Here is a 21,895-nt window from a genome sequence, read left to right on the forward strand (position 1 = left end):
TCCCTTTGGTTGAATTCTTTAAACAGTGATGCCTTGAATGCCATATTTTGCTTTGCATCGGTGCCATGTGTGGTACACAATGCAACCATGCAGAAAGACTATATTAACTATATTGAAAATAAAACTTAACTTAAATCTAATTAGCTCCATAATGGAATCTTATTCTGACACAATTTTTAACTGAGGTCGCTATTTTTTTAAACTAAACAACTTAAATTTTGGAGCTCTGCAAATACAGGCCAATCATCATATGCCACTGAAAGCGTAATCAAAACTTAGCCATAAGTTTTTCTTTATTACTTTCCAGAATATGTTTAACTGAATTATCAGTGATCCTTTCACGCACATTATAACTAGAGCGTTTCAGATTGCAAATTTAAAACTTGATTTTGGGTCACTGCTAGATTTTTGCAGGCTGTTTGAATATGCTCCCTAAGTAATGCTTTCTCTGTACTGGCATAGATTTAAAATGCTTTGGCAGAAGTAAATTTCTTTTTCAGCTTGATGCAGTTAGGAATAAGATTGCCGTCTCTACACTCTTCAAAAAAGCCAGCTGATTGAACAAAAGTAAAACATATATCTCTAGTTTACCATAATAATTGCAATGCTTGTGAGTAACATCTCCATGGATTATGAGAATCATTTCCTTCATAGTTACACAGTGATCATGTTCATTATTAAACAATTATGGACACTGCTAAAGTCACAGTAATTTGGTCAACCGTTAAAGCTACTGGCCTGACCTCTGATAAAAAAATAAAAACCTTACTACATCAAAGCTAGAGTCCTGTTATTATCCATTTTGGTTACACATCATTAAGAGGTATGTTAAGCAAGAGAGCAACATGCTCTCACATAATTACTCACATAAATTTGAACAGTATAGATGATGGCCAATAAGAGCTGAGATTATTGCTTAGCATCCTAAAGTAAGGATTTGCAGAAAAACTTGAACTTATGTGGGCTGAATATGTGCCATCCAAATTCTTGGAATACTTATACCACCGTTATCGTTAAGATTAGGATGGTTGAGCAAAATTTCACAGACTTGATGATTTCATAGGTAGGTATTGGATCAGAATTATGCTTATTAAAGGTTTCTAGTGTCTTGAAAAAGACTGTTTCGATTCGAGATCAGCTTCCTGGATTATTTAACTCTTAGTCCACTACTGTGCCAATGTGCTGTTGTTTACCAGCTGTTTTTGTGATTGTGGTTATCATGAATAAAATAAGTTATAATGAATGGTAATTTAAAATTTCCCTATCAAATGACTGTTTTTGATCCTTTTATTTTCCATATAGACAATACCATGAAAAAAACTACCTTCTCTTATGGTTTTTTTTTCCTTTCTTTCTTTAGGTGTGTTCGTTGTCCTTCTGACTTTGCAAGTACTGCAAATAAGAGTTGTTCTTGTCCATTGCAGGTAATTTAGAGCTTATTTATGATAATCACATTTTAAATTTGGGTGAAAATATTTATATTTCCTTATATTGCTCATAACATATTGATAACTTTGTGTGTTATGTTCATTTCCAAAAAACTGAAACATCTTTTTAAGACCAACATGCTAGTCTTAATCAACATTTTCATAAGGGTTTTCTTGAGCTCTGTGCTGAATTTCACTAGACTAGAAAAACTTTCATGAAAATAGCTTCCATCATATAAAATTGAAAATTATAATCAAAAGAACTGTACACATATATTTAATCACATATACTTTAATAAATAAGCCTTACCGTTTCAGCAGTAGCTTACTATTTGTCATCCTCAAAAGTGCATCATATAAAAAGCGATGAACTAGGCACATAAACACTAACTTCACACTGACTCACATTGCTAACTACTTCATTTAGAAAAATCTATCAAGTAATAGTTTTTTTTTTTTCCCATTGTGAACCATCGTCACATGATGACAGTTGATGGAAGGGATATATAAATATTGCTCTTATTTCTATATATTATTACAGTGATGGTGATGCCTAAATGAATCAGAATAATGACAGGCAGGTTCAGAAAATTTAATACAAAGGACTTAGATTATATTGAGTAATGAGCAATAAAGGTGACAGAAAGTGTTGGAAGTATAAGTGCATGGATGAACTGGTTTGAACTGTGCCTTGTCAAAAGGGAGATAAATGTGTGGTGAATGTTTGTGGGTAAAAAAAAAAAGCTGTTGTAGAGCTAAGAGAGAGAAATCCAAAAATAGTGAATCTAAATGACAGAAGCATGAATCAGAAGAAAGTTATCACAAAATAGTGATGTGACTTTAATAAATGAAATATGTGGAGTCTTTTGCAGGACATAATGAGCATTTGGGAGAGCATCTGGCAAACAGTATGGTTGAGAAGATAAAGAAAGAAAGGAGACAGTTCACAGGGAAAAGTGAAGAGAGAATGAGTGAAAAAAGTCAGAGTAAGGAAAAATGTATTGTAATTCAATGATTAGGGGCATACTCGATGAGTCCATGATGAAATCATGCTTTCCCGGTATGAGAAGATTAACAATATTAGTGGAACTACCAGTTTTCAAGGAAAAAAAGAAGGAAAGTAAATGAGTTAATAATTTTGATAGTAATGAATGATTTAAAAGGGGAAAGTATTAAATGTGAGAGAATATGAATGGGTTACAGAAGGAAGCAAAAGAGTTATGCCCTTTAGCTCTTATTTTTGGAAATCATTTGCATCTGATGTCACCACAGAGACTAAAGAGCATTAAAATGCACCATTTAATAAAGTTGCTGTTGAAAAAAAAAAGTGTTATTTTTGTAGTAATTTGGATATACAGTTACACCCCAAGTTATGTAAGTAATTCATTCCGTAAACCTTTACGTAAGTCGAATTTGTAAATTACATCCATACAATAAAATGTTCAATGGCTACTCATACTGCTGTCTTATATTAATTTTTTTGCCATTAATCAGATATTTTCCATTTTTAATATTTTTCATTTTTGGGTTGATTAAAAAAAAATTCAATTATGAAAAAATTTATCAATTGTATTTGAATAATATACATACTGTAAATATGAAAGTATGAAAACTATATAATATAAAAGAATATAAAAACAAACTGAAATAATCACTTTTCAAATAAAAAATGTCTTGTGACGGCTAAGTTGGCTGTTCTAAGGAATGTTGTTCTGCAGGAAGTTTTTTTACAAATGCCACGTCTGTATCTGCACTTGCTGCCTCACCCGTGATTTTGGTGCTGTGCAGATTTGTACATTTCTTTTATCATTCGAGCCATCCAGCACTAGCTTTAAATGTACTCTCTGCATCCGTGATGCCAGCCTGCTCTTTTAAATCCTTATATAAAGACATAGCCTTCTCCTGGATAATCAGTAAACTTAACGCTATCCGCTTCTGTGTCAGATCATTGATCCAGTGAGACAACAATTTCTCCATCTCTGATATCGGGCCCAGCCTTTTCTTGGTAATAATTGTGCCCTTAAACACTACCTTTCAAGTTTTCAACAATGCGAACTTTATCCTTCACTATTGTATTCACTGTTGAAATAGGTCGATTTATTTCCCGAGCTATTGTTGATAGAACTTTCCCACCTTCATACATACGAATTATTTTCAACTTTTCTTCTAAAGTAATTACAGACCTTTGTTTTTTAGATTTATTACCAGCGCATTTGGTTTTGCTTTTGCATTCCATTTTAAGGGTAAAAAACAACGAAACTAGTAGTAATAACTCACTCTACAAGACTGAGCTAACCATGCTAGCCATCTACTACTGTACTGCAATAAGGCTGTCAAAGACGCACCTGCGATCTTGAACTCTGGTGTTTTGAGTTGGATCCGCCAACATGGGTGAACACGTTTGCAGATCCAACTCAACAACACCAGAGTTCAAGATCAGTACTATCAACATAAGAAGCCTGAATGCAAAGAAATGGAGATAACTGAGGAATTGGATTCCAGAAAGATCTGGTACTTATCCAAAGATTTATTGCTCAGAAAGATTTCAATCTTTCTGAGCAATAAATACAAAATGTTATATTCAGGCAATGACAATCAAGGAAAAGAAGGAGTAGCCATAGTATTCAACACTAAATATGAGGCTAATCTTCTTGAATGGCAGGCAGTATCAAGTAGAGTGATGCTGGCAAATATCAGAATGGGGAACTGGAAAATGAGACTTATTTTGGAGCACACATGAGACTTATTTGGAGGAACCTTCTGTGGGACCTATGGTCCCACAGGTGGTTCTACTAAGGTAAAAATGGGGGAATTTTTTGAGGCTTTAGAGAAAGCAACTGACACAATTAATAAAGAAAAGTTGGTCCTTGTTGGGGATCTAAATAGCAGAGTATGAAATGATTATCAGACACAAAAATATTTTGGAAAAATTTGGAGAAAAGAGCAAAGCTAATAATAATGGCAAATACCTGTTGGATTTCTGCTCAGGACATGACTAGTTATTACTAACACCATGTTCCAGTATAAAAATGTGCAAAAATTCACATGGGGAGAAGAGTCATGGAATAAGAAAAGTCTCATTGACTATGTTATTATTGATAGTGAGGTCTTCTCCCTGGTGTACAAAGGATTTGAAATTGGAAGTGATCACCATTTAGTCTTGAGCAGGATAAAACTGAATTTCATATTGAAAAGAAGAAAGAAGAACATGTAAGAAAATTTTAAAGCAAATAAAAGTTGAACAGCTCTTAGATGTGAACTGTACACTAAAATTCATAAACATTATTCAAGAAAAAATGAAACAGTTTGAGAACAGGAGCCAAACCTTGGAGATTATTGGCAAGCCCTGAAGAATACTTTGATTGATTAAGCGAGAGGCATGTGGTGAGGTTGTCTGCAAGGATAGAGAAACCAGAACTGCATGGTGGACACAGGAAGTTAAAGAGGCAGTGAAGGAAAAGAAGAAAGTATACCAAAAGTTTCTGGCAAATAAGTCAGCTTGTGCTCTTAGAGAATACAGAGACAGATGTAAGAAAGCTAAACACTGTGTAAAACTAGCTAAACAAAAGTCATGGGAAGACTTTGGTAAGAACATACAAAATAAATACCAAGAAGGTGGCAACATATTCTGCAGATTGTTGAAGCTCAGAAAGAGGCAAGAGTGCAGTAAAAGGAATTTGAGATGATATAAAAACTTGAGAAAAAAGATATCCTTGATGTATGGAGTAATTATTGCTAAATGAAACAATCAGTGACAGCACAGGTAAAAAACAATGAATAGGCATGCAATCAGGAATACATATCTATACTTAAAAGTAAAAAAAGCCATCTAAATCCCAAAATGTGGGAAGGCAACTGGAGTAGATGATATATGACCAGAAATGCTCAATAATGGAGGTGTAAAAGTCTTACAGTGGCTGCACTGCATAGTTCAGAAGGCCTGGACAGAGGGACAAATTCCAGATGATTGGAGTAGAGCTCTCATAGTACCCATATATAAAAAGGGAAATAAAACTGAATGTGAGAATTACAGAGGTATTTCTCTTCTGAGTGTTCCTGGTAAGATTTATGCAATTATACTTGAGATGGATTGTGGAAGGGAAGCTTAGTGAAGAACAAGCTGGATTCAGGCCAGATAGAGGCTGTAAGGATCATATTTTCACTTTACAATAAATTTTTGAGACATCATGGTAATATAACTAAGATCTGTATTTAAATTTTTTAGATCTGAGAAAGGCATATGACAAAGTGCCATGAGAAAAGCTATTCAAAATGCTACAGTTGTATGGTGTCTGTGGGGCATTGTATCAAGCAATACTTAATAATCTTTATTTGAGTTGTAAGTTAGCAGATGGTGTAATGTTAAATCTGGTGTAGACAACAATGTACATTGTCCCCTCTGTTATTCATTATCTATACGGATCACATTATGAAGGAAAGTGGTATTGAACCTGATATCAAAATTGGAGATGTTAATCTCAGCTATTTACTTTATGCGAATGATGTTATATTTCTAAATAAATTCGCTATAAGCCTGCAAGATTCCCTGACTAAACTGAATAACTGTTGTGATGCGTTTTATGAAGATCAGCAATAACAAGACAAAGACAATAAAAATAGGCTGAAGCATTGAAAATATCAACTGCATCGTGAATAGAGAACCTATAGAACAAATAAAACATTTCAGCTACCTGGGCACAATTTTTAGTGAGATGTTAAATTAAATATGGAAATAGAGAACAGAATGAACAAAGCTGGTATGGTACGAAGTCCACTGAATAAATTTATATGGAATAAGAGAGAAATTAGTTAAAACACTAAATTAGCTGTATACAAGACAGTGTTCAAACCAATTTTAACTTATGGATCTGAGAGCTTGGTCAGAAATAAAACACTTGACCAAAGACTAGAGACTGCAGATATGAGAGTCCTGAGAAAGATTAGGGGCACGAACAGATTGCATCAATGGCAATATCATATTTAAAATGAGGATATTAGGAAAAAACTTGGTTACTATACAGGAATGTATTAGTAGAGCTAATCGCAGGTGGTACGGTCACTTAAACAGAATGGGAGTGGAAAGATTAGCAAAACAAGTGTTCTCTGCCAGGTTGAGAGGAAAGAGACCCATTGGAAGACCAAGATATAGGTGGATTGATACAGTACAAAGTGCATTAGAAGACAGACATATAAGTTCTGATAATGTTGGAGTCTTGACAGGTAACAGATTGATTTGGAGGAAAATTGTAGATAGGAAGTTAGTAATGATATAAGTTTTTCATGTAGTACTATCATACATGTCTGGAATTTGATGATGATTATAAACATGGGTATGAATGTAAATCATAATGTAAGTTTCCTCACACACTTTCACCTAGTTTAAACCATGAAAATAATGTTAAGCGAAACATTTGGATATTCTCAGATAGAGATAGCCACAACCTGATTACAATTTATCTGTAAGTGGATGCCATGAAATTTTATGTATAATTTCAATTCTCTGTCATTTTTACATGAAAAAAAAAAGGAAGTAAAAACAAACATTGATATGAATAATTCATGCAGTGAAAGTCTTTTACAAGTTCTAGTGATGTTAAATGATCTAAGAAGAAGAATAAGAGTATCCTTTATTTGGAAGGGCTTGATTCAGATCCCTTTTGGAAGATGAGAAATTTTCTTAAAGACATTTCATAAAACACACAGAATTAGCAGACAGATATGTGCCTTATATCCTTAATTATACACCCGCTGTCCAAAAAGAAACCTAACTTTTTGAAAATACAAGAAACTAGTGGTCCATTTTTTTTTTTTTTTCTGTGGAAAGCGGCAACCTTTATTAGTGTTGGGTCAACTGTTTATGGTATTTGTTTCATTAGAAGCCGAGTTATCGTGCCAAGAGTGACAGTGTGTTTTGACGAATGGTCGGAAAATGAGTTTCATACAGAGAGCTGCGATTGACTTTTGTGTTAAACTTGGTAAACGTTTTACCAAAACGCATAAAATGCTTCAAAAAGCATATGGTGATGAATGCTTATCTCGTACTCAAGTTTGCGAGTGGTTCAAGCGATTTCAAAGTGGTCGTGAGACGCTTGAGGATGACGAAAAGTCGGGCTGTCCAAAAACTGGACTGAGCAAAGTTAACATCCAAAAAGTGCATGATTTCATCAAAGAAAACCCAAAATCGTCCATGAGATTGATTGAAGATGAACTGGGGATTTCAAAATCAACTGTGCACAACATTTTGACTGAGAGTTTGGGCCTTCGTAAATTGAATTCATGATTTGTTCCCCACAAGTTGACTGACGACCAAAAAATGTTTCAAATTGAACACTGCAAGGACCTCATTAAAACCGCTCTAAGGAATCAAGCTTCCTTGAAATGATCATTACTGGTGACAAAACGTGGTGTTTTGAGTGTGAGCCCAAAACAGAGTGCTGAATGGTGACCACCAGAAGATGGGCATCCGAAAAAAAGTCGCTTGGAGAAGTCAAAAATAAAGACAATGCTGATTTGTTTCTATGATTCCAAGGGCATTATCCACAAAGAATTCGTTCCGCCTGACCAAATGGTCAATGGTGAGTTTTGAAGTGATTGATAGCGAGAATTCGTCGCATACAGCATGTGATGTAGGCAGCTGGTCACTTTTGCACGATAATGCACTATCTCATCGTTCAAACATTGTGAAACAGTTTTTGAGCAAAAACCAAGTTTGGGTATTGGATCACTCGCGCTATTCACCTGATTTAGCACCCTGTGACTTCTTTCTCTTCCCCCGATTTCATTTGCCGATGAAAGGAAAGCAATATGACACCATTGAAAACATTCAAGCTGCAGTAATTACAACCCTCAACAGTACCTCAAAAACCGATATAAAAAACTCATTTAATGAATTAATTGACCGTGCCAAATGCTGTATCGAAGCTGAGGGAGAGTATGTTGATTGAAATAAATGATTTGAATAATTATAATTGGCCTGTGCTTTATTTTCTATCAAAAAGTTTGGTCTCTTTTTGGACAGAGGGTGTATTAGCTTAATTCAAACAGTCCCTCTTTGTTAAATTTTCTTCAGCTGCAGCAGATTGCTGAAGAAATTCATTGCTGGCTGTCAAGTATATCGACTCCTGGTGTTTCTAAAAAAAAGTCAGTCAGTGTCATTGTTCATTCCTTTTTACATATATCCATTGCATTAATAACTAGTGACTTATATATGCATGCACACACACACACACACACACACACACACACACACACACACACACACACACATGCTCTCTCTCAGAAATGTCTTATTGCTTAGTAGCTTTTTTATATCCAGAGGTTTGTCAGATAGTTGCTTACTGTTAATTCCAGACTAGCCACATTGCATTGAGATATTGTAATGTCACATATAGGAGGCATTGTTACATCATATCAATTATAATGCTCTGTATTAGGGTTGAAAATCAAAATGAGTAAGCATTTCTGAATAAATAAATTGATTTTTTCCTCCATATTTTTGCACATTTTTATAAAGTAATTTTTTTTATAGCTGACATGTCAGGTCTTTTTTTAATTTAGCATTAATCTTTACAGCTTTTTTATTTGAATTTAAGATAAAAACTCTAGCATACAAAAAAAAATTATTGTTAGTAAACATTGAAATCATTATGCTTAATACACCTTTGCTATTTATTTGAACATATTAATAAACTATTTAACTCATATATTTCTTTAATAGTCTTCTGTTTCAGGTGGCATGTGCATCCCTAAAGAGAAGCTTCTGCCCAGTCAACCTTCACTGTATACTGTTGCTTTTGACGTAAGTTGAATACTCAGGATAATATACAGGTATACCTTGCTTAATGCGGGATTTGATTAATGCAGAAAAATTAATTGCGACAATCCCTTTATATATATGCGGCAAGAGTTTTAATTAACACACCTTTAAATTTACCACGTAAAAACATGCAAACCTCGAGGAGTGTTTCCTTGCCGAGAGAAAGAAAGTTGTGAACGTGATGACGTCATTCCTCCCATTAAGTATTAAGAGTGGATATATTACAAACTCCACCTGTTCTGCAGTATTTACAAATTACGTTCTTGGTAAATTTTACGGCCCATTAATCATGGCAAAGAACAAGAGCAATCGCACAAACGAGTCATTAATTGAAAAAAAGAGGAGGAAAGTAATTACCTTATGCTAAACTTGATATAATTAAAATATTTAAATGTGGTGAAAGTAAAAGTAAGATTGCAAGCGAATTTGATTTTAACGAGTTTATAATACGGACTGTTTTATCCAAAGCTGATGGGTATTGCGAGCAAGGTAAAGTTGCATCTGCAAGTATGCAATGCACGTGTAACTGGAGTGCTATAATGGTTGAAATGGAAGACTGCAATCAAAAGCGAATTCCAGTTAGTGCCTATAATATCATGGCCAAAGCTCTAAGCCTCTTTTTAAGACTTAAAGAGACTAAATATAGATAAGACAATTTAAAATTCATGGCTAGCAAAGGCTGGCTTGAAAATTTTAAATCCAGGCTGAACTAAAGAATGTGAAAATAACAGGTGAAGCTGCAAGTGCCGATGAAGATGCTGCATCTACATTTCCTGCTGAGCTGCAGAAAATTATTACGAATACTGCAAAATTTTCAGTGTAGATGAAACTGGCCTCTATTGGAAAAAATGCGATCTAGAACTTTTATATAAAAAAATAGGAGCAGCACAGCCTGGCTATAAAGTATCGAAAGATCGCTTAACCGTTATGCTTGAAGGGTATGCTAATGGAGATTTTAAATTGCAAGCAATCAAGTTGCATTTACATCTGCAAGTATGCAATGCACGCATAACCGAAGTGCTGTAATGGTTGAAATGGAAGATCTGTTGATTATTTGGCTGGAAGACAAGAACTCTTTACCTGTAATTTGTTGGGCGAATCAGAAGGCTTGGGTTACCCAAAGGCTATTTGAAGATTGGTTTAAATCTTATTTTTGTCTGGCAGTTGAAGCTTATTGCAAGAGAAATAACTTAGCCTTCAAATCTCTTTTGCTTTTAGATAATGCACCTGGTCATCCAAATTCTCCTAACGAACTGTGTGAGAATGTAAAAGTTTTATTTTTTCCACCAAATAAGACATCATCATTTCTACAACCCATGGACATGGGCATCATTGCAACTTTCAAAGCCTATTTTCTTAAAAAGACATTCTCAAAGGCAGTAGAAACAACAACGAGAAAAAATGCAATTGCTCTCCAAGAGTTTTGGAAAAATTTGAACATTAGACACGCAGTTGAAAACATCATGACTTGTGGGAGCAAGTGTCTTCTAGCTGCATGAGTGCTGTTTGGAAAAACCTTTTGCCAGTATGCGCTAATGACTTAGGTGCTTTTTAAAATCCTGTGAACAACGTGGTTGAAGAAATCATTGCAATTGGTGAAGACATTAGTTTTGATGGTGTTGATGCAGATGTTAAAGAATTATTGGATTCAAATTCAAAAGATTTCAGTGACAATGGTCTTCTTGAAATTGAATAACAATGCACATATGAAGACAACAAACAAATGGAATGTGAAGATGAGGTTCCAAAGGAGATAACAATCAAAGAACTGGATGGAATATTTCGCAGTTTAGAATCGCTTAATCAGCAGTAATGGATATGGATCCAGATGTTAATCGAAGAATGCTTGTTTGCCGAGGTCTAGAGAGTCATTTTGCTTGTTATTGTAGAATTTATGCTGATAAGAAATAAACTAAAACTGTTCAAACAACTCTTGATAACTTTTTTTGATAAAAAATGGCAGTAACTAATATAGGTACAAGCATTTATTAAACATTTACTTTACATTCATTTTTTATCTTTCCTAAAAGAGTACCATATAAAACGAATTATTAATACAGTAATCGATCATGGATGAATTGTAATTTTTACTATTATTATATTTGATTACCGTAATTTTGATATACACTGTAACATCAAGGGATAAATTAATCACTTTAATCAAGAGATACCTGTACTTCTTAAGTGAGCATAAGGTTTTTAAAAGAAAAGCTTGTCTTGTCAGAATTCATTCTCTATAATAATTTTTTGTGAGAAGTTTATTGAATGTCAAATGGAAAAATAGAATATAATAAATGATTTATCTCCTTGCAATGTTTATGCAGTTTTCTATAGGGAAATTACCTTACTGAATTGTTTGCTAAAGCATACCATATAATTTTAGCTATGGAGCCTTGACTGGGCTTTTCCATAATTTGTTATAACAGTGCTTGCTACAGTGAGAATCGAGCATGATAATGTACCATACCTCAAGGGTGTACAGGATACTACAATAGTTCTACATGAAAAGTTTATATTATTATTATTAACTTCGTACAAATAGTTTCCCTGAAAAATTAGTTTCTGTCAGTACATGTTGTCAATCTTATATTCCTGATTTCTAAGTACTTCTAACTGCATCAATCCTCCTAGATCGTAGTCTCTTCCTGCAGGTCTTTTTTTCCTGGCGCTGTGGTATCAAACACCTGTTTTGTTCACTTTTCCCATTCTGTTTAAGTGAGTGTATTAGCTCTGTTTGTACATTGCTAAATACTAACAATGTCAATTTTCTTTTTAATATATTCATTTTTAACATTATCATTAATGTCATCTCTTCCCCCACCCAATTTTACTCAGAACTCTCACATCTATGGTCTTTCTTTTGTCAGCTGTTTTATTTCTTACCCATCTCTCAGATCCATGACTTAAAATTTGTTTAAACACTTTCCTGCATTCTGCTAAGTTGTGTGGCTAATTTCTTTCTTATTCGATGAATTCATATCTTACCAGCTTTCTTTATTCAGTTATCTATTTTCATATTTAATTTGCCATCGTATGCCAACATTTTACTTTAAATGTTTTTCTCTTATAAGTTTCCCATTCAGGATGCATCTGATGTTTTCAATGTTTCTACCTATTTAATAGTTTTTATCTTTTTATTGCTGGTTTTAATGCCAATTTTTTTACACTATTCATTCAGTTTAGTTAAGGAACCTTACAATTTTGCATTGGATGAAGTTCAACTTTTTAATTCTTGTAGATAAACTTATAGGTTGGTTATACATAGTTTTTTAATTTTTTTTTTCAGGAAATGACAATGTATACTAGAATATTAATTAAAAAAATTTAATCAATACCTTCCAATATTTTGGCAATGTTACATTGCCATCTTCAGTGATCACAAAACAATGATATATATATATATATATATATATATATATATATATATATATATATATGCACACAACACTAACACTAAGCAAACGAGGCCGAATAACTATATTCAACTTTTTAAGAAAATTACATTATCTGCATGTAAAGAGATTAAAATCTCCAATTTTGATATCAGGCCTGATGTCACTTTCCTTCATAGTGTGATCTCTGTAGGGGATGAATAATAGTGTATTATTATTGTGAATAATAGTGCTTATTACAAGCTTATTTCATTTCTATTTAAAACAGTTCCCAAAAACATAAATAGTTTATTTCATGAACTTCAATTATCCAGCAATGAACAAAACACAACTATTTTGGGTGCTTTTACTTTGCAGCTGTCAGTTCCATAAACACCGAGAATGACTTTCTTTCCAATCTACAATCACAAAGAAAATTTACAACAGTGAAGATACATTAACTTTTCAGTAGGAACTTAAGAAATCTGCAGAAAATCACCATTCATTCATTCCTTATATTTATTTCTTATTGGGAATCATTTACAACCCTCCCTTTCCTTCTCCCATTACCATTTCTATTACTGCATTGTATATCTCTCTCTCTGTGTGTTTGTTTTCTCATATCTATCAACTGTTTGCTTCATATCACAGTATAACTTACACTCTATTATTCTCCATAACTTGCAACTCTGTGAATAATCAACACCTGGGTATCACAAACAGCAAAGAACAGTTCAGTAATGGTGGACTGGATACTGTTATCATGGTGCAGTGAAGTTGAATTTTGCTTTTCCACTTGATGTCTATTTCATATACTCGAAAACAAACAAACAAAAAAAAAACATCTACAGGTATTTCCCCTCTCATCCCATTTTCCATTTCCTGTTAGGTGCTCAATGGCCTGTCGCTGCCAAGTAACTTGACTTCTAGAAACATCATACTGCTTATGGTAGGGTAATTAATCCTATTGAATTGTCTGTTATGGCTGTGAATTGTGTGTATATTCTTCTGGATAGTTTGTTGCATACTTTGCAGGATGAAAAACCAGAGTTTCTTGAAGAAAAAATCCTGCCACCCACCATATGAGACCAGCTAATGCACTTAGTTCAAAAGCCCCGATTAAGGTTCTTCTGGTCCTAGACAGAATTCAAACCCAGGTCTTTCCATCCAGAGGACTCTGTTTATACTGACTGAGCTGCAGAGGCTCTCCCCTACAGGTATTTTAATTCCAACAATGTAGGAAGACACAGTATATATGTTATGCGCAAATTTTCACAATTTGCACAATTCACGGAACGCGCAACACTTTTGCTTATTCCGTGAATTGTGCAGAATTTTGCACAATTCATGAAATGAGCAGAAAACGTAATGCTCAATTCATAAATTGGGTGCATCTCGTGATAAACTGGTGAAGAGCATTTCTTGTTGATTGTTGCTGAAAGTTGACTCGCGGTTTATATAATATGTGACAATTAGATTGTTGCTGAAAGTTGACTTGTGGCTTATATAATATGTGACGATTAGGTTTTAAACATCCATATTTGTTAAATTCTAGATCCCTACATCCAAAATGGAACCTAATCTGAACAAACATAACCTAACCTAATCTAACCAGTTAATCAAGTGTTACAGTAAATTTGTACCTAACATCAGAATTCCTTTTGTCATATTTAGTAAAGTTAGTTTCTCATTGGCTTGAGTTGCATGACCCGCAGCTTATATAATATGTGACGATTAGGTTTTAAACATCCATATTTGTTAAATTTTAGATCTTAGTTCCAAAATGGAACCTAACATAACCTGATCGAACTGAACCTAACCTAACCCAGTTAGTCAAGTTAAATTGTTCATATTTGGTCTAATGTATTAAAACTAAGAACTTTTATTGTTAAAAGACCATAAGATTTAATGATTAAAAATACAAAGAGCCAACAAGTTTCACTAGCCACTGTCTAGCATTTTCAAGGCTGTACTGGTGTGAAAACAAATGCATCAAATTACATGAAAACATACACTTCAGTAACCGCTAGGCCATTACATTTGATGATTTGTGTTTGATGGCGTGCATGCGTTCGAATGCTTCAGTCAGAATCCGGTACACGACCACGTGTTGTGTAGTTTTTTGCATATTGTAGTTCTGTTAAGCTTGAGAGAATTGATGAGATATTTCCGTATGTCTTTAAGAATAGCACCTTGATTTCTATTTAAATTATTGCCTGTGCATAGCACCACTGCTGCTTCTTTGAAAGTTCTGTGTCCGTAGTCATTTTCGATGTAAGTCATAGAACTGTTTTTCCAATCAATTTGTGACAGTTAGCTATTTGTGACAGTTCTCTGTACATCTACTTCTAGAGAACTGTTAACATATAACATAAAAGTTCTCAGTTAGACAAGTATTAGTTAGTTTCTCATTGGCGTGAGTTGCATGACCTGCAGCTTATATAATATGTGACGATTAGGTTTTAAACATCCATATTTGTTAAATTTTAGATCCCTACATCCAAAATGGAACCTAACCTAACCTAACCTTAGGTTAGGTTAGGGCCCAATTCATGAAATAAGCAGAAAACATAATGCTCATTTCATGAATTGTGCAAAATTCTACACATTCCACGAACTGTACAAGCACATTATACAGTTCATGGAATGCTCAAAATGTTGCGCACTCTGTGAATTGTGCAATTTCATAATCTGTGTGTAACATATGGTTAGGCTTAACAGTCTTGCTAGTTATCTGTTAATAATGAAATTACAAGCTGCTATATTCTTGCAACAGAATACTGTTTTGACAAATTTAATTTTATCAACATAGCAATATTTGTATACATCTTTTATTCAATTTTCAGTAACTAAACTCTCAGTAAATATACACAAATCTATTATAAAAAGTTAAAATTGATCAAAACTTATGCACCCAAACACACAGACCATACATGGCCATTTGTAGTTGAGAGAAATGTAAGCATAAACAAACATAAGGATGCTAATTAGTTAATTAGCATAAAATAAAAATTCATAATGATTCATTCATTAGTGTATAGACTAGGCTATCAAGAAGCAATTGTATCGATTGCACTAGGCTACCATAAAGCAATCATATTACTGGTTCTTCATTATCAATGTGTGAATCATTATACCTGCAAATAAATATGAATAATTTCTTTTTCACATTATCTTTTCAATTTTGATACCTAGTGTTAGTAATACATAATAACGTCTACAGTGCTTTTATTATTATTATTATTACTACGGGCTACTCCAGGAGTCCTTAGACTCATCGAGGGAGGCCCTAAACATCATGTTCACACAACTGTTCAACATTCTCACAGTATCTATCATACCTTGCCTTGAACTCGCTCACTGTCATAGCACCCACAACAGACTCTGGCAGCTTATTCCACTCATTTACCACTCTAAAAGTAAAGAACCCAGCTCTAACACCCCTGCTAACCACGCTCTTGCCCAGCTTCCATGGGTGTCCCCTAGTTCTCCCACCACCAGTCCTGATCTCAAAAATATCATCTGAATTAATCCTATAGAATCCTTTTAGCAATTTGAATGTCTCAATCATATCTCCCCTTTTCCGCCTATCAACTAGTTTCTGCAACCCACAAATCTTCAACCTGTTCTCATATGGTTCATTCCATAGACCTGCTATCATCTTAGTCACTCGCCTCTGGATCCTCTCCACCTCCTCCCCATCAAGAAGGAACCGAGGTGACCAAATCTGGGCACAGTAGTCGAGATGAGGTTTTGTATCATATATGACAATATTGATAGATACTGACAGATATACGATTCATCTTCTAAACAGATGATGTAAACTTATGGTATCAATAAATACAGTACTGTAAATGTATTTTCACTTCCTTATGATTTTTTTTAATAACATTTTCTTTTCTCTAGCTTACTTTATTGTAAGAATATAGCATATCACATACATACCATACAAAATGTGTTAATCAACTGTTTGTGTTATCGGTAAGGCTTCCGGTCAACAGTAGGTTATTAGTAGTTAAGTTAAAAATAATTAAAAAATATATCTTTGTGTATATATTCTTTTACTACAAGCTTAAAATAGTGCAACTTAAAAATAAAATATGGTTTGCCTTTTAGTATCCAGTCTTAAATAGTACTTGCTAAAGGTTTGTCTCTCTCTGAATGGAGGATTCAAATATAACTGAGAGGTACCTCAGTTTTCAAATTATCAACATTCCCATCAACTGATTCCAATTCATGGGACTGTGAAGTTCTTAATTCAGTAGCCCCAGAGCTAGAATTTCTAAGTTCCCTAATCTCAGATATCAACTGCTGCATCTTTGATAAAATGTATCAAAATCTTGATCTGTGTAACTGTGTGCAAGATTTGCTGCTGTTTAACTTATAATCCACCCATTAACTCAAAATACTTAAGAATTGATGTGGAAAATATGCTTGGAGTTTCACAAGCATTTTAATTAGTAAAATTTTCCTGATTAGGTACATCATCATCATCATCATCATCATCAAATTCCTGTCATGTACCCTCAAGGGGTGTACAGGATATGACAGTACTACATGAAAAAATTACATCATTACTAACTTCCTATCTACAATTTTCCTCCAAATCAGTCTGTTACTTGTCAAGACTCCAACATTATCAGATCTTATATTTCTATCGTCTAAGGCACTTTGTACCGTATCAATCCACCTATATCTTGGTCTTCCTCTGGGTCGTTTTCCTGCCAACCTGGCAGAGAACACTTGTTTTGCTAATCTTTCCTCTCCCATTCTATTTAAGTGACCATACCATCTGAGATTAGCTCTGCTAACGCATTCCTGGATGCTGACAATGTCAAGTTCTTTCCTAATATCCTCATTTTTAACATGATATTGCCATTGATGCCATCTGTTCACGCCTCTAATCTTTCTCAGGACTCTCATATCTGCGGTCTCTAGTCTTTGGTCAAGTGTTTTACTTCTGACCCAGCTCTCAGATCCATAAGTTAAAATTGGTTTGAACACAGTCTTGTATACAGCTAATTTAGTGTTCCGACTAATTTCTTTCTTATTCCATATGAATTTATTCAATTGACTTCCCACGATACCAGCTTTGCTGATTCTGTTGTCTATTTCTATATTTAGTTTACCATCTTCAGTAAAAATTGTGCCTAAGTAGCTGAAATGTTTTACTTGTTCCACAGGTTCTCCATTCACAACACAGTTGATATTTTCAATGATTCTGCCTATTTTCATTGTCTTTGTCTTTTTATTGCTGACCTTCATACCATATCTATTACAACAGCTATTCAATTTAGTCAGAGAATCTTGCAGACTTGTAGTGGATTTATTTAGAAGTATAACATCATCCGCATAAAGCAAAGAGCTGACATTAACATCTCCAATTTTGATATCAGGTTTAATACCACATTCCTTCATAATGTGATCCATATAGATAATGAATAACAGAGGGGATAATGTACATCCTTGTCTCACACCAGATTTAACATTAAACCATCTTCCTGTACTTCCTTCAATTCTAACTGCTGACTCACAACTCAAATAAAGACTAAGTATTGCTTGATATAATGCCCCATTGACACCATATAACTGCAGCGTATTGAATAGCTTCTCTCTTGGCACCTTGTCATATGCCTTTTCCAAATCGACAAAACTTAAATACAGATCTTTGTTATATTCCCATGCTTTCTCGACTATTTGTCGTAAAGTGAAGATCTGATCCTGACAGCCTCTATTTGGCCTGAATCCAGCTTGTTCTTCACCAAGCTTTTCTTCCACAATTCTTCTCAACCGTTTCTCAAGTATACTTGCATAGATCTTGCCAGGAACACTCAGTAGGGAAATACCTCTGTAATTCTCACATTCAGTTTTATTTCCCTTTTTATATATGGGTACTATGAGAGCTCTACTCCAATCATCGGGAATTCGTCCCTCTGTCCAGGCTTTCTGAACTATGCAGTGCAGCCACTGTAAGACTCTTATACCACCATACTTCAGCATTTCTGGTCGAATATCATCTACTCCTGCTGCCTTTCCACATTTCAAGCCTTTGATGGCTTTTTCTACTTCAAGTATGGATATGTATTCCTGACTGCATGCCTGGCCAGTGTTTTTTATCACTGTGCTGTCATCACTGCTTGTTTCATTTAGCAGTTTTTCAAAGTAATTACTCCATACTTCAAGGATATCTTTTTCTCCTGTTTTCATTTCACCTTTATCATCTCTAATTCCTTTTACAGCACTCTTTCCTCCATTCCTAAGCTTCTTCAACAACCTCCAGAATATTTTGCCACCTTCTTGATATTTATTTTCTATATTCTTGCCAAAGTCCTCCCATGACTTTTGTTTAGCTAGTTTTACACACTGTTTAGCTTTCTTACATTTGTCTCTGTATTCTGTAAGAGTAAAAGCTGACTTATTTGCCAGGAACTTTTCATATGCTTTCTTCTTTTCCTTCACTGCCTCTTTAACTTCCTGTGTCCACCAGGGAGTTCTGATTTTTTTATCTTTGCACACAACCTCACCACATGCCTCTCTGGCAGAATCAATCAATGTTTTCTTCAGAGTTTGCCACTGAATCTCCAAGGTTTGATTCCTGTTCTCAAACTCTTTCATTTTCTTTTCAATAATATTTCTGTATTTTAGTCTACAGTTTACATCTGAGAGCTGCTCAACTTTTATTCGCTTTAAAACTTTCTTACATGTTATTCTTTTCAATATGAAATTCAATTTTATCCTGCTCAAGACTAAATAGTGATCACTTCCAATTTCAAATCCTCTGTACACTCTGGTGTCCTGCACCAGGGAGAAAACATCACTATCAACAATAACATAGTCAATGAGACTTTTCTTATTCCTAGCCTCTTCTCTCCATGTGAATTTGTGCACATTTTTATGTTGGAACATGGTGTTAGTAATAACCAGTCCATTTCCTGAGCAGAAATCCAACAGATATTTGCCATTATTATTAGCTTTGCTCTTTTCTCCAAATTTTCCCAAAATATTTTTGTATGTCTCACAATCATTTCCTACTCTACTATTTAGATCCCCAACAAGGACCAACTTTTCCTTTTTCATTGTGTCAGTTGCTTTTTCTAAAGCCTCAAAAAATTCCTCCACTTCTACCTTAGTAGAACCTTCTGTGGGACCATGGGCACAAATAAGTCTCATTGTCCAGTTCCCCATTCTCATATTTGCCCACATTACTCTACTTGAGACTGACTGCCATTCAAGAAGATTAGCCTCGTATTTTGTGTTGAATACTATGGATACTCCTTCTTTTCTTTGATTGTTATTGCCTGAATATAACATTTTGTATTTATTGCTCAGAAAGATCTCACCAGTTTTGGTCTTTTTTGTTTCAGTCACCCCTATTATGTCGATCTGGTACTTATCTAATTCCTCAGCTAGCTCCATTTCTTTGCCATTCAGGCTTCTTACGTTGATAGTACCGATCTTTAACTCTGGTGATGTTGAGTTGGGGTTTGTTTTCAGATTTGTTCCAGTAGCTGACTTTTCGCTGTTTGCCCTGGTTCCCTGGCGAAAACAACGGGGGCCTTGTTTAACCGGGCGACGCCCCAGCCGGCATGAAATTTTGTCATGTTGTACCATCATTTTTTACTTTTGTATAACCAATAAGAATACAATTTGGTCGGCTAAATCCCAAATTGCCAGCCCATCCTCGTTCGTTCAGTATCAAAGTAGATACCCAACAGGGTGCACCACGAGAAGGTGAGGATTGGACATTAGGTCAGAAGCCCTGGTCGGTTCTCCGCATTCCTTTAAAGGCTATGTGGAGGTCTCCTCTCAGTTATACAGCTCTGACCCTTAAGCACCCCTAATTGAATTAGGTACATTCAATATTGAAAGTGTGTTGCTGGTGTTCTTCCTCATGAAAGAAACAGATGGGATAGAAATAATTTATTGCCTACTCAACTAGTTTCATGAAAATTCTTATGTTTCACATCATAAATATAATCTACAAATAAGATTTCAACAGGTAAAGTACATAGTGAAATATTTGAAAAATAGGAATAACAAGGGAAAGCATGCATTTGCTATGAAATTGTTTATGGGATTATGCAAAAAAAGTTGGCAGCGCCCTTAAATTGGTTGTTTAATAGATGTCTAGGAATGGGAACAGTTCCAGAAGGAAAAAAAAAATAGTGCCTGCATAAGGAAGAATCCAAGTCAGTGTCAAACTATAGGCCAACGTGTATACCAAGTGTAGCTGTGAAGGTAGTAGAGAGGGTTTAGAGACAGAATACAAACTTGGATTGATAAGAATGGAAATCTTTTGAGAGAGCAGCATGTGTTTGTTAAGAGGGAGGTCATGATTTAGTAACTTGGTTACATTTTATAATATGACGACTAGTGTATTTGATGGGGGAAGATGCTTATACAGTGATATTTGGATTTCACTAAAGCATTTTGATCAAGTACCACATGATAAACTGCAGTTGAAATTGAGTAGGATGGGAATGGATAGTCACGTTGGTAGCTTGGTTACAAGGATGGTTGACTGACAAGAGCCAACAAGTTGTGTATGGAGGTGCAATATATCAATCATATAGTTCACGTTGTGAAAAGAGATATTTAGTTGTTTACTGATGATGCTAAATTAGGAAGGGCAGTGTCAGTAAGCTCTGATGTGTTGTAGTTACTGGATAAATTGAATATGTTGGGACTTTGGGCTGAAGAATGGGGATGTTGTTTGTTATACCATTGGAGTGAGATTTATCATATTCAAGAAACTTTGCTACAGGAGGTGGAGGAATCTGGTGATCTTGGTGGATAGGGAACTGTAGTTCAGGGGACACATCATAAAATTTGTAAGGGTTACCCAAAAAATTGCTGCTATAATGCAAAGAACACTGATATGTATTGATGAGGTGATAGTTCCACTGTATAATGTAGTAATTAGGACTCATTTGGATTTCTGCACATGAATCTGGTCACCTGGCTATATTGGTGATAAGGAAAATTGGAGAGAGTGCAGAGGTGAATAATTCAGGACTCTGGAATATTGAGTGTGAGCACATACTGATGGAATGTGATCTTCAGAGCTTCGCAGATAGGAGGAGGAATAGTGGGTGATATGATTTTGACATATAAATTGGTGAGAGGAGCCTGTCAAATAGGCACAGAGGAATTATTGCAATGGATGATGCAAGAACGAGAGGTTATCTGGAAAATGTGCAAAGGTCATGTGAGTAAAGAGATGAAATGGAGATTTTTTGTTTGGCAGGTGGTGAACGAGTGGAATGATAGTTATTATAGGC

The 21,895-nt window shown here is 34.8% G+C and overlaps 1 protein-coding gene across 2 annotated transcripts in view; it reads left to right on the forward strand.

Moving 5' to 3' along the window:
- The window catches only part of LOC150096630 (meckelin), a 575,505-nt gene that overhangs the window by 99,955 nt on the left and 453,655 nt on the right, over nucleotides 1-21,895 (forward strand). The window contains exons 5-6 of one of the 2 annotated variants that reach the window (XM_090408005.1): nucleotides 1,361-1,424; nucleotides 9,145-9,225. In XM_090408005.1, coding sequence (XP_090264131.1) covers nucleotides 1,361-1,424; nucleotides 9,145-9,225 — 145 coding nt within the window. The remainder of the gene's footprint in view (nucleotides 1-1,360; nucleotides 1,425-9,144; nucleotides 9,226-21,895) is intronic. The other variant, XM_090408006.1, reaches the window with a different exon arrangement.

This window comes from Typopeltis vanoorti, chromosome 18, assembly GCF_054136105.1.
Source record: "Typopeltis vanoorti isolate ZY-2024b chromosome 18, IOZ_Tvanoo_1.0, whole genome shotgun sequence".
In the NCBI taxonomy this organism is placed as follows: domain Eukaryota; kingdom Metazoa; phylum Arthropoda; class Arachnida; order Uropygi; family Thelyphonidae; genus Typopeltis; species Typopeltis vanoorti.